The sequence below is a fragment of the Podarcis vaucheri genome (genome assembly GCF_965113315.1).
Source record: "Podarcis vaucheri genome assembly, chromosome: 6".
Taxonomy (NCBI): domain Eukaryota; kingdom Metazoa; phylum Chordata; class Lepidosauria; order Squamata; family Lacertidae; genus Podarcis; species Podarcis vaucheri.
In genome coordinates this window covers 45,951,982-45,965,071 of record NC_138764.1, presented here as the reverse complement: position 1 = coordinate 45,965,071, position 13,090 = coordinate 45,951,982, and the positions used below count along the sequence as shown (strand labels likewise).

Genomic DNA, 13,090 nt, shown 5'->3' with positions numbered 1-13,090 from the left:
TGGTAGAATGTAGGAAGAGTCGGGAAGCCAGTTGTGATCCACCTCCCATATCAGTCGGTGGCAAAACTACCATTGATTAATGGAGCTGGATTGTGCCCAAAAGCTTTGATTTTTTCAAGCTGTTGGTTCATACTTCTGTTCTGCACCTCTTGAATTGCATTATATATATGGAAGTTCAAGTTCCCTTCAAAACTCCTGGCCTTTTGCCAGCTTTCCTTATTAAAAAGTCACTCTTCTTATTTCTGATCAACACAGCTGTTGCAGAGCGTTTCAAAGCATTTCACATCAGCCAGCATGGTGGCTTAGCCAATTAGTACTCTAATACGGTCATTTTTGAAAACAAGTACTTTCAGGGTAGAAAGGGTGGGATACATCTTACATAATTTGAACTGGCACTTGCTTTGCTTTAATGTTATGAGAGAGGTTGCAGATCACAGTGAGCTAAAGCATCTCAAAAAGATTGAAAAGGAAGTATCTAAGGAAACGAACTACAACAATGTTTCCACTTTAATGCCTTTTAACAAATACTTTTCAATTGTAATGAGGCTAATTAGGTCTTTTTTATAAAAAAAGGAGCTGATGGTACATTCTCATGCTTCATTGTGACTTAGCTGTTGCTATTTTTAGAAAGAGGAATTCATGTTTTAATGAATTTGTTAATAAACTTAGATATATTTCTCTGCATTGCTTTTATCTTGTACCTCTAAAACCAATAAAACAAAGCATCCCAGGGAATTATTCTGTCATCATAACATGGGAATTGCTCATGCTTCCATTCTATCCCATGCAGCTCCCATAGTTATTGAATACTGGAATATAATACAATAGAAGGAAGGCCTGACAACAGGGTTATTTCCAATGGGGGTCTGAAATTTGACCTGTATATCTTCATGTGCCTGTGGAAACCTGCAAGCAAGACATGAGCACAACAGCACTCTGCCCACCAGCAATTAGCATTCGCAGGAACACTGCTTCTGACAGTGGAGGTAGGACAATAGTCATAATGGCTAGTAGCCGTTGATGGCCTTGTCCTCCATTCATTTGCCTAACACATTTAAAGCCATCCAAGTTGGTGACCATCACTGCCTCCCATGTGAGCGGGTCGCATAGTTTAGCTATTCACCGCTCAGTACTTTTTTCAGTCTGTCCTGAATCTTCCAGCATTCAGGTTCTTTGGCTTTTATGAGAGAGAGAGAGAGAGAGAGAGAGAGAGAGAGAGAGAGAGAAACCATTTCTGTATCCACTTTCTTCATGCCATGTATAATTTTATGCACTTGGTTACGTTGCATCGCATTTGCCATTTTATTGCTCATTCACTCACTTTGGAGAGATCATTGTGGAGCTCCTCACAATATCTCTTTTTGGGAGGGGGGAACCAACAACACTGAATATTTTATATCATCTGCACACCTGTCCTCATTGAGGTTCTGACTGTAGAACTGACCTTGGATAAAAGATGCTTCATGAGAGGGGGCAAATGGAGGTGTGCATGTACTCCTCACCTGTGCATCCATATTCCTGTTGGCATTAGATCCCTCCATCATTTTCTTTCTATGTAACCAGGATAGATTTGGGTTTAAACACACTGCATCCATCTGTCACATCAACTTTGGCTGTCAGTTTGAAGCTCTGTCTGCAGTATTGGAAAGGTAAAATACTGGCCTTCCGTACAGAGTACTTATAAGGATTACAAATGTGTATGAAGTAACCATAGTGTTAAACAGGGACCTGATCTGACGTTTGAAAGCCCCAAAGGCAGTCTCTGGCCCTCATCACCACCACACTCCACACAATGACTAAATAATCTTAAGGACTGGGATATTACATAGGAGTCCTTGGTAGGCCATTCTCTTGCCCTATCACCTCCTTCCCAACCAATTTAAATAAAGAGCACTGTTGCCAAAGTGTGTATAGACTGAAATTTGCAGTTTCCAGCTTTTTGGAACCAAGGGGAACCACCTTTGAATAGTAGAAAAGAAGACAGCTGAAAGGAGTGTTCTGGTTGAGAAGTTGGGGAAACAGAGATTGAGGAAACCTCACTTGTTTTGGTATGTTAGGAGGTTTTGAAAGACAAGCACTGCCATGTGGGGAAGGTGTCCTGATTCCCACCTAACACATGCAGAAAGAGGCTCTTAGGTGTAAGTCAGAAAGGGATATTTGTTCAGGGCAAGTGACAGTACAGGCTCAGCAGCAGATATGGAGTTCAGGAGTCATGATTCAGGGGTTTGGGTATCAGAAATGGACTGAAACCATGAAGATGTCTCCAGAACACATTGCTTGCCCCTACCTCTGCTTCCTGGCAGCCACTCCTGTCCAGCTTCCTTTAATCTCCCCATCTTCCACCAAGCAGATGTACAGTAGAGGAGGAGATTAGGCTGCAGAGGAAGAGGCAGGGTGGCATTTTCTATGACTGGTTGTGATGGCAGATACAGTTCCAGTGAAGGCAAAAGGCAGAGGGTTGGTACACTGGAGTCAAATAGTGAGGGGTATTTCCAGAAAATGCTGCTTCTGTTACTTTCTCTCCCTCTTTCATCAAAACTGGTTTAAAATTATGGGTGTGGCTTTCTGAGCATTTGCTGGGTGGAAGTTAGGTTGGAGGGACAAACATCCCTGTTTCCTATGATGCAAAATTACTGAATAAAAACATGCTGCAATATTTAAACAATAAAATTTATTAATGTTTCCATAAATGTCAGTATTATGGTTACACTGGTTACCAAAGAGGAAGCATAAGATTGAACTGAAATGTTTTACCACTGAGCCTCTTGGGCTTGCCAATCGGAAGGTCGGTGGTTCGAATCAGTGTGACGGGGTGAGCTCCCGTTGCTCTGTCCCAGCTTCTGCCAACCTAGCAGTTTGAAAGCATACCAATGCGAGTAGATAAATAGGTACCACTGCGGCAGGATGGTAAACGGTGTTTCCCTGCACTCTGGCACTCAACACGGTGTCCTGTTGCACCAGAAGCAGTTTAGTCATGCTGGCCACGTGACCCAGAAAGCTGTCTGTGGACAAACGCCAGCTCTCCTGGCCTGAAAAGCGAACATGAGTGCCACACCCCATAGTCGCCTTTGACTAGACTTAACCATCCAGGGTTCCTTTACCTTTTTACCTTTTACTTAGCCTATTATCCTCAGTCACACGTTACAGGTGCATGCTGCAGGTACATCTAGAGCTATAGTGCCCTGCATGTTCTCCAGTGCTTCAGCATCTCTAGTCAATAATGATGCCTTTAGCAGGTGGAGAGGTTTCATAAATGTTTGAACTGGTAATAGCTTTCCTTGTAAATGTCACTTCCTGAAAGTTCATATGCAGCTGTTCACTTCATGTCCCGTTTAACAGGATACCAAGGACAAGCGATTGTCACTTTTTGTTAGTAGCACAAATATAGCTGTTGGGAATTCCAGCTGTTGCTGCTGCATCATTTCTGACATACTGCAATATTTTGTAAAATATAGGCTACACTGTGCTATCTTCTTCTTGTGCTAGGTGGCTTGCAGCTTACATAGACCAAAAATGTCTGTGCATGTGTGTGAGAGAGAGCATCAAATCCTTCCTAGTCTTTATGGTGGGAGGGTCTCAGTAAAGGGAGGTGCACTGTGTAATATTACAGAAGCCTGGAAATTGACCAGCAGTAGCAGAGCATCTGCTTCACATGCCGAAGGTCCCAGGTAGGGCCGGGAATGTCCCCTACCTGAAACCCTGCAGAGCGGCTGTCAGTGAGTGTAAACAGTACTTGACTAAACAGACATCATCCTGCAGCATTGTTGCAAAGCAAACTTGGCACCAAATTAGTCAGCCCTGGAGTCTGAGCATATTAGGCCAGTTCAAGGAATTCATATTAATAGAATTCTTACACTGTGTTATGCAGAGTTACAGTAGGAAATCAGAGAAGTCGACAAAATGTTAGTATAGAACTGTTTATGTTAAGTATATCAGAGTGAAAGTTAATTCTTTATTTAGAGAGAAACAGATTCAGAGCAACCTTTTAAGGTTACTTTGTAATGATAATGCTCCAGTTTTACCGTTTACAAATCTTTACATTTTAATTTAGATACATTCCAACACATATTTTATTATTTGACATCACTACCCCCTTCTTACAATATTGAGCTTTATTGTTAGGGTATCCTTGGTAATTATTTTTAATGACTTATGACCAGCATACCCTGGTACCGTAAGCCACTTACTGTGAATTATTTTTTATGATGATAAAAAATTGTGCAATAAATCATAGGATTCTTCTGTTGTGGAACAATTGACAAATCACAAAAATATATTAACTGCACCCACCCTGTCTTTCTCACCATACTTGTATATAGAGGTAGTGAAAAACTAGGAAAGCGGGGGGGGGGGTGGTTAAAGTGAGAACGGCACATGTTACACAATGGCTTAAAGGCATTACAATTTTATGATTTTTCTCCTGATTAATGCAACATCTTTGGACACATCGTTTCATGTGTATCAATATTCTTCTGACAGATCTTTAAGCTGCAACATGCAAACATGGGGTGATAATTTGTGGGATTTTAGGGTTGTAGCGAGTGCTAGTCCAACTTGAAGTAGACATAGTGAATTTAATAAGCACGACTAACTTGTGTCCATTAATTTCAGCAATTGTACTCTAAGTAGAACTTAGATGACTACAACTCTGAGTTCTGAGTGTGGCAGTGATAAACATTTCATCTAGTAATGAAAATTACAGTTTCTCAGTAGAAGAAATTATTATTTGGTAACATATGATGAGGACTGTAGAACATACTCAATTCAGTTCCAGGAAAAGGAAAAGGAAAAAAGAAGAAATACTGCAAGGCTTATTACCATTCAACAGTGTGGGTAGAGGAAGTGTTGTTTTAGCATTTGCTGTTTGAACACATACAAATAGAAACCAAACTATTCTCAGGATGTGGCTTGGATATGTTGCACTTGGCTATGAAGCCTATGATCAAGACAGTTCTTATAGTCACAATTAACAGTCTGCACAATTACCAAATGAAAGGGCCTAGCCAAAGTCATGGCCCAGTCCCTTTAGTTTGCAACTGGTGTTCCAATTTGTAGTTGAGCTGGATTTATAGAAACAGAAGGAAAGTGGAGTGGAAAAGGAAACTGATATAGTTGGATGGGCTTGTCAGAATCAGAGCAAGAAGCAGGGTTTAGCACAGCTTGAAACTAAAGAATAGATGGTGCCCAGGTGAGTTTGGAGAGTTGTACGGAGTCTGGAAATGAAGCAGTTATGTAGTCTGAAATAATAGTAGGGTAAGATTTTAACACGGGAACATGTCTGAGCAGCTAGATGCTCAATGTGGTAGATGAGATATGCAGAAGGCACCTTCCTTTTGTTCTAGCTATTCAGAAGTGATGTTTTAGGATGACTGTAAGATACTTATATAAACAGAATAGCTACTACTGGCTGACAAAATACAAAGTGAATGTATTTTGGGACAAAGTCATGTTTAGCAACTTGACAGCTCTTTTCTGGAGGTGGAAAAGGTATGTACCCTCAGTGACCATGCAGGTTTAGTTATCTACTTCTATGATAATCTGGGCTCCAAATACGTAGCTGGATTTCTGTCACTACTGGGTGTGTTGTAGCAGATATTATGAGCTATTTCTTCATGGGGAAAATAAATATAGGGGAGTATATAAGTTTTACTTAATTAAAATTAAAGTGAATGTATACACAACTAAGATAAGTCCATTAATTTCAATAGATCTGCCATGAGTAAAACTTAGTTGAATACCACTCATAGCGCAACATAGGAGCCAACTCCTAGGGGCTGAGGACCATTTGGGCCCCCCATAAAAATATTTGATAGGGCCACCCCCCAAATTGATGGGCATTGTCATTCAAATGCTGTGTGTGCACCGTGTTACATGATCGATTATGCGGGGCAGGGCTTACTTACCTGCCCCCCCCTCAATATTTTATTCAAGTCACCCCCGCCTGTAGCCCAACTAGTATGAAATGATTTGTTTCATTTTGCTAAAAAGAGAAATCTTTGTTACAATCTGTCTAATGTCAGTGAAACACCAATGCAAAATGCTGCTACTTTATTTTGGTTTAATCTTCATTCAACTATTGCTTTGTACTGCCAAGTTGTATATACACCCAACGTATTAAGCATTCTTCCAGACTAATGCAGTCTATTCTCCTGTTCACGTAGTGACTTTCAAAACTTTTATTGAAGCAGTTCTTTGTGGTTTACAAATGCAGTGCATAGGCATAGAAAGACATAAAAGTTTAATAGTGCTGGTTGAGAGAGGATGTCTATATACTTGGTCAGAAATAAACCCTAATGTGAGAGGAGCGATAGCATACAACCCCAATGGACTTCTGTGATGCAGTGTGGTGAAGTGGAAGAAAATCAGCAAAATTCAAAAAAATGCCAGATACATTGGCTTATAGAGGAATACCGTATTTTTCGCTCTAGAACACGCACCCGACCATAACACACACGTAGTTTTTAGAGGAGGAAAATCCGTAGGTATGCCACCCGTAGGCATTTCCTCCATAACACGCACAGACATTTCCCCTTACTTTCTAGGAGGAAAAAAGTGAGTGTTATGGTGCAAAAAATACGGTAAATGTGAACATATGACATTTCCCCAGTATTCTAATTCCAATATTATTGTTGCTGGGTAAATGTACATCCCACTCCCAGCAGATGCATTTTGGAGTGCTGTCTTCAATAGGTTTGTGTGAGTTACTTGGAAAACCACCTGGATAGTGCCCTATTCATGAAGAAGGTAACAGAGTATAGATCTACTCGGTAGACACAGCAAATAAAATTTAAAACTGTTATCTGTACCATAGGGCTATTTAACTGCATGGTACCATAGAAGAAAATATCTGAGTCTTTGCCACATTTTCTTCTATAATTACTATCATTGTCACTTGAGTATCCATGCATATTTCATTGTTCCGTGTGCCGCCCATGTCTCCTGCCATTAATTATGGAGGAGTGAATAAACTTGCCCATTTTGGAGGAATTGGTGTGCAGGGGTTGATTCCTGTTCAGTGTGGAGAAATATGAGATGCATACGAGAGGCATACAGTGCTGCCTCGCAAGACGAAAAGAATCCGTTCTGTGATTCTCTTCGTCTAGCGGTTTTTTCATCTTGCGAAGCAAGCCCATTGACGGATTAGCGCTATTAGCGGCTTTTAGCGGCTTATCTGCTGATCGGATCAGCTTATAAGCGGCTTAGCGGCTTAGAAAAAGGGGGGGAGGGGGAAAACCCAGCAGGAACTCGCAAGACATTGTCGTCTTGCGAAGCAAGCCCATAGGAAATTCGTTTTGCGAAGCACCTCCAAAACGGAAAACTCTTTCGTCTAGCGAGTTTTCCGTCTTGCAAGGCATTCGTCTTGCGGGGCACCACTGTACAGGAATATCGTGTTACTCACGGAAAGGTAGTAGTCAAACCACTGTATCTTAGTTTCAGCCTCCTTTACCTTCCCTAATACAAAAATTCTGCTTGTAGTATTGTTGTAGGGGTTACTGAGAGCCAGTCTATACATAATTTTAATCCATTGCATGTGAATTCACTATCTTAGATTCCTAAAATTGCCCTGGAGTCATATTTGAATGACCAGTTTCACTTAGAAAGGACAAAATGAAAATGTTAGTTTACATGAAAGCAAATGACTTAGAAATCATATTTCTCCATTGAGCCGAAAAAGTGACATGCACAAGGGCTGCAAGAGCATCATCATTATATTATTGCCCATTTATAGCCCAAAATAAAACTGGTCCCTATGTGGAAACCAGAATTATGCAGAATGTCAATTAAATCAACTGTAATCTCCCAAATACATTTTTTATTGCTCGATTCATTAGAAAGGCTCTTAAGGTAATGAATAGTCGTCACTTTTACCAAGGACTTCTGGCTCCTTTATAAATGATGACCACTAAAAATGCAGAAAAGACATTTTAAAATCTGGCTGCATTTAAGCTCTGCCTTTATATTTGAAGTGCTACAGAACTCAATATGACTTGATGTATTATAAAAATCAGTACCTAGAACATCAGGCACATACTCTGGGATGTATAGATTTTGGGAAGACTTTTTTTTTTTTGAGTGGGGAGGATTTTTTTCTTTTTAAAAATAAAGAGCTATATTAAAATAATTGAAGTTTATATATAAATAAATTTATAAATTTTAACTGTGTTTATCTAAGTCCAAAAACCAATCACTTATAACGCCTTCTTTTCTTTCTTATAGCAAGTCCACATGCAACACCATCGACTCTTCATTTTCCAACATCACCCATTATTCAGCAGCCTGGGCCATACTTCTCACACCCAGCAATCCGCTATCATCCTCAGGAGACTCTGAAAGAGTTTGTCCAACTTGTCTGTCCCGACGCTGGTCAGCAGGCTGGACAGGTGGGGTTCCTAAATGTAAGGAAGCCATTTTATTTCTTCAGATGCTTTTGTTTCTGTGCCAAATAACCATGAAATTATGCTAACAAGTGTTTTTTACATACATAAAAACAGGGCCTTAATTTTTCACTGCTACAAACTGACTATGAAGAGTGATCCAGCCAAAGATATGCATGTTCAGGTCCCACTGAATGTGACTGAAGTTCAGTTAATGTGTTTTTAAACTGCTTTATTTTTACATGCTAAACTTTCTGACTTGTAGCCAGATGTATTAGCAGATCGTTGCCATGTTGGTCGTTAGTGCAACTGTAGCTTTCCAGGCAAAATATCATATCATAGAATATTGTGTGTTAACCCAGGATATAATGCTGGCAGCAGCCACTACCTTTTTATAATGGGATTGCTCAGAGAAGGTATTGCTGCTGCTTCTTTTGACTAACAGCAGCTTGGTGTTATGTCCTAATCAAGGCAAATTGAGGTTAGACTTAACCATGGTTTACGCAAACCATTGTTTATGAAACCATTGTTTCAATAAACCATGATTAAGATGAACAACAATTTAGGGCCTGGATATAATTCTAAATTGCAATTAATTGATAATGTATGCAAAAGCTTCTAATCTCTTAGCATCCACTTCAGAAAAGAAGAGAGGGGAAATCACATTAGCTCTGAGATTTGGTCACATAAAGCTAGGCCATATTTCACTTATTTAGAAATTTTCTCAATTGCTTTATATTGAATCTTAAAGTGATGTACAAAAAGAGAAAGCAATATAATACAATTTATTGGTAATCTGATAAAAACCTATTTCAAAATTAGCAATGACCTGGATTGTCCTTCTAGGAAGGTCTGGTAAAATAAAAATATAGGGGCTGCTATACTAAAGCTCTGCACCTATGTCACCACATAGGTGACCTCAGTGGCATGTAGCACTTCAAAAAGAACCTACCCTCATGAGCACAGTGACCATACCAATATAGAGAAAGTAAGGTAGTCCTCAGGAACCCGAACCCCAATTTATTAAGGACCGTTTAGACCAATACTTAAATCTGACCTAGTAGTATATTGGCAGCTATGTAGTGCCCTCAGTACAGGCAATAGGTTCTTCCAGTTGGCAGCCAAGCAGTCATGTTCTGGACTAGCTTCTGGATCAAGTCTACAGGCAGCCACATTTTCGAGTGCATTACCGTAATTGAGAATAAAATGACAGTAATTGGTGGCATCCCAACCCAACATCCAGTATAACAGCATTTTGTGTGAACTGAACTTCTAATTCATCCTTTAGGAAGACTTTCACCTGCCGTGGTCCCAAAGATTCAGCTTCATGCTTTCTGACTTCAGCACTTCCAAGGTTAACAAAATACCTTGTAATTTTTATTAATTATTTCTTTAGACAGGAGAGTAAGGAACAGCTGTTTCAGATCAGCCACATTCACTTTCTTTTAAAAAATGACTTTCTTATAGCACTTTAGATTAAGCTGACCAGTACTTGAACTCAAGAAGATAAAAGTACAGATTCTTATAGTTTGTTATTCCTGAGAATTGTTATCTTTTCTCCTTATCTCTCTGAAAAATTAAATAGTGCTCCAAGATTTTTGGTTGAGCAATCTCAGGTTGTTGTTTTTTGTCAAACTTAGTAATTATCTTCAGGTTATTGGAATAACACTCCATTTGTATGCAGAAATGATTAACTCTGTGTACAACCTTATCTAAAATAATTCTTGGCTTTCTTGCGAACAGTAGGGCACAACTGAAGAGTAATGATTTCCCCAGTTGTTTTTATCCTTTACATTTCCAATATGTATAATACAGTGTAAACAGTTGCTTTTAGCACCCAGTTTGTTACCTGAACCTGATAAAACAACAACAGCATTGCTTTGGATCCAAACTATAATGCTGGATCTAAAAGCCATAAGCAGAAAAACAATATCCACTAAAGCAGTTCTGCAAATATTTAAGAGTGCATGCAGTGTTATAATAAGTAGGTTCTTCTGTAGCAGTTTTCATGTCTCTGCTTGGGCAGGAGATTACACAAGATATGGCAAAAGTGGAAAAACATATTGAAGTTTGGACTACACATTTACTAGAAAGTAAAACCCAATTTAGAGGAACTTCTACTGCTTTCTCTTCCCACAATCTACTTTGAGGGACTTCTGGTTGCCCAGATCAGAGTGGGAGATACTAAGGACTGCAGTAGAGAAGGGTAATCCTCAAAAAAATTGTTCTCCTCTTCCACCAGATGACTCTTCCAGGAGTAGCACAAGGAGAATCAATTGGATACCACCCATTGCTTATAAGCAGTAGAGCTATATTCTTTAAGTCATTATTAATCAGATGATTGACTTCACTCTACTCAGGAGATTTCATTCACTGGATACAGGAAGTCAAAGTGGTCTGGTATGATGCTGGCTACACCACTTCTTTAAGCACCTAACGCCACAAAAATTGGCTGAACTTATGACTTATTATTTCTTATGAGTCACTTCGGAACAGTATCATAGCCTTGCAAACTTGTGAGTAATAGCATTCCTTGAAGTCAACAAAGCCTCTCAAAGGAATTAAATGGATTTAGCATGTTTTAAGCTTCAGATCCCATGTGAAATATGCATTCTGCAGCATCCTGGAACTAAACATTTCCACTATGCATATTCTCTACATTTAAAGAAAGAGTTTTTAATCTTCATCCAGTTACAGAATACTAAAGAATATTGTCAGCATTTTTCACAAAATCAAACCACCTGATTCATTCACAGTTTGTTCTCATTCAGCTGTGTCATGGTGCATATTTGTACCATCATATGATATTAAATATTTAAAACAAAGCAGATTGTGTTTTCTAACAGAATGATATTAAAAAATTGAAACTCTGAGCTGTACAGCTCTTATGAGGATCAACGATGGCTAATTATTAAAAGAATAGTTGGGATTATTTCAAAATGTGATGTCAGTTTTATTTTCTTAGTAAAAATAATGTATAATGTAAGGTTGCAGTCTTAAACCCAGAATTGATTTCAGTAATTTGGAAGATTGCGGCCTAAGTCCATTTGAAACCTTGGTATGGAGGTTGCCCCAGCTCTTAGAGGCAAATCCAAGGTCCTAGTGAAGATTAACAACAGTAGAGCTATAAGAATATTGTCACTGCAAAGATGATGCAGCTTAAGGTTTTTTATTATAATCGGTTCAGGGATCTGCTCTTGTGCATAAGATACAAACTTCCAGGAAAATAATAGAAGGCAATGACCTTGTTTGCAAGTAATGCCAAACCAAGGAGGTTTGAGCTGCAACACATTTTCGGTTCATGCACCTCTTTCTCCTCTGGCATGGGAGTGAGGAGAAGAATAGAAACTCCCACTGCTATTTTGGAAACTCAAACTTCTATTTTAGAATAACTGCCATTTGTCTGTTGTCCAAATCTAGAAAATGGTGGTTAAAGTTAACTGTGGTTAGCTAAAACAAACCAGTTTCAAACCATAGTTTATGAAACTGTATTGTTTCGAGTTGCCATAATTGAAATCACCCCAAGTATAGGGTTTGGACAACATACTAAACTAAGGTCAGCCTAAAATGGAAGCAAAAGTTTCCTTACTGCTCTTGAAGCCACAGCATAGGAGGAGAGGGGAGCACACAAGCCCAAGCCTTTCTGAGGCTCATATGTCCAAATCTGCCTGATGCCTTCAGTTTTCATATAAGGAAAAGGGGGTGGGGGAGTTGATAAGTTTCTCCTTTTTTCAGTTAACAAAGAAGTGGCTTCCATAAACTTGATTGTCCATCTGCAGTTCCCTGCACCATATCCAATGCTGTTCCCAAGGGCCACCCAAATCTTGGGAATAGATTTTCAGGGGGCTGAAGAGGGGAGGAGAAGGGGTGAATGTTCTTCTTCATAAATGTATAGCTTCTTCCATTTATAGAAAGGACATTTATAAAAAGATCCATTTCAATTTCAGCTACCTGTTTGTGTTTTTCTTTACCACTGATCAACTGTTCTCTTGGGACAAGAGGCAGCTAATCATTTTTTTTCTTTTCTTATGTTTTTGGCAGCCCAATGGTAGCAGTCAAGGCAAGGTGCACAATCCATTCCTTCCTACCCCAATGTTGCCGCCGCCACCTCCTCCACCAATGGCCAGGCCTGTGCCTCTGCCAGTGCCAGACACAAAGCCTCCAACCACGTCGACAGAAGGAGGTGCCGCCTCTCCCACTTCACCAAGTAAGTACAGCTGCAAGGAGGAAAGGAAAGGGCTGACTACTATAATTGCAGCTTCATTATCCATTTGTTCTGGAAAGGGAATCAAAAATGTAGTAACAACATTCCTGCCATTAAACTCACCTACTTAGTGCACACTAAGAGCACACATTAAGGCCACAACAGCAACAAAAAGCAAACATTAATTCCTTCTGGACAGAAGTAAGATAGATTCCCAAAACGGTTTTTTTGCTTTGGTAAATGTTTTATAATATCCTGTGCCTCACGAAGATACAGCACGGCTTTGGAGTGTGTTTAAAAATAACAGCAGATGAATTTAATGCCTTGTTTTCTGTGTTTCTTTTCCCCTTGCTATTAATTCTTTATTATATTAATTGTCACACAGAAACATGATATAGTCAAGAATCTTGAGACATGGTTAACCTGGGTTTTGGGGATTTTGTTTGATAATTTGTGGATTTTTGGTTATGTTGATTTAAAAAACTTTTTGACAGTATTCTTTATGTAAAAT

The 13,090-nt window shown here is 39.4% G+C and overlaps 1 protein-coding gene across 9 annotated transcripts in view; it reads left to right on the top strand.

Annotated features, from left to right (window-relative positions):
• The window catches only part of NFIA (nuclear factor I A), a 445,480-nt gene that overhangs the window by 392,280 nt on the left and 40,110 nt on the right, over positions 1-13,090 (top strand). For 5 of the 9 annotated variants that reach the window (XM_082228754.1, XM_082228759.1, XM_082228753.1 and 2 more), the window contains 3 exons: positions 8,218-8,396; positions 9,664-9,729; positions 12,417-12,582. In XM_082228754.1, coding sequence (XP_082084880.1) covers positions 8,218-8,396; positions 9,664-9,729; positions 12,417-12,582 — 411 coding nt within the window. The remainder of the gene's footprint in view (positions 1-8,217; positions 8,397-9,663; positions 9,730-12,416; positions 12,583-13,090) is intronic. The other 4 variants (XM_082228755.1, XM_082228761.1, XM_082228760.1 and 1 more) reach the window with 2 other exon arrangements.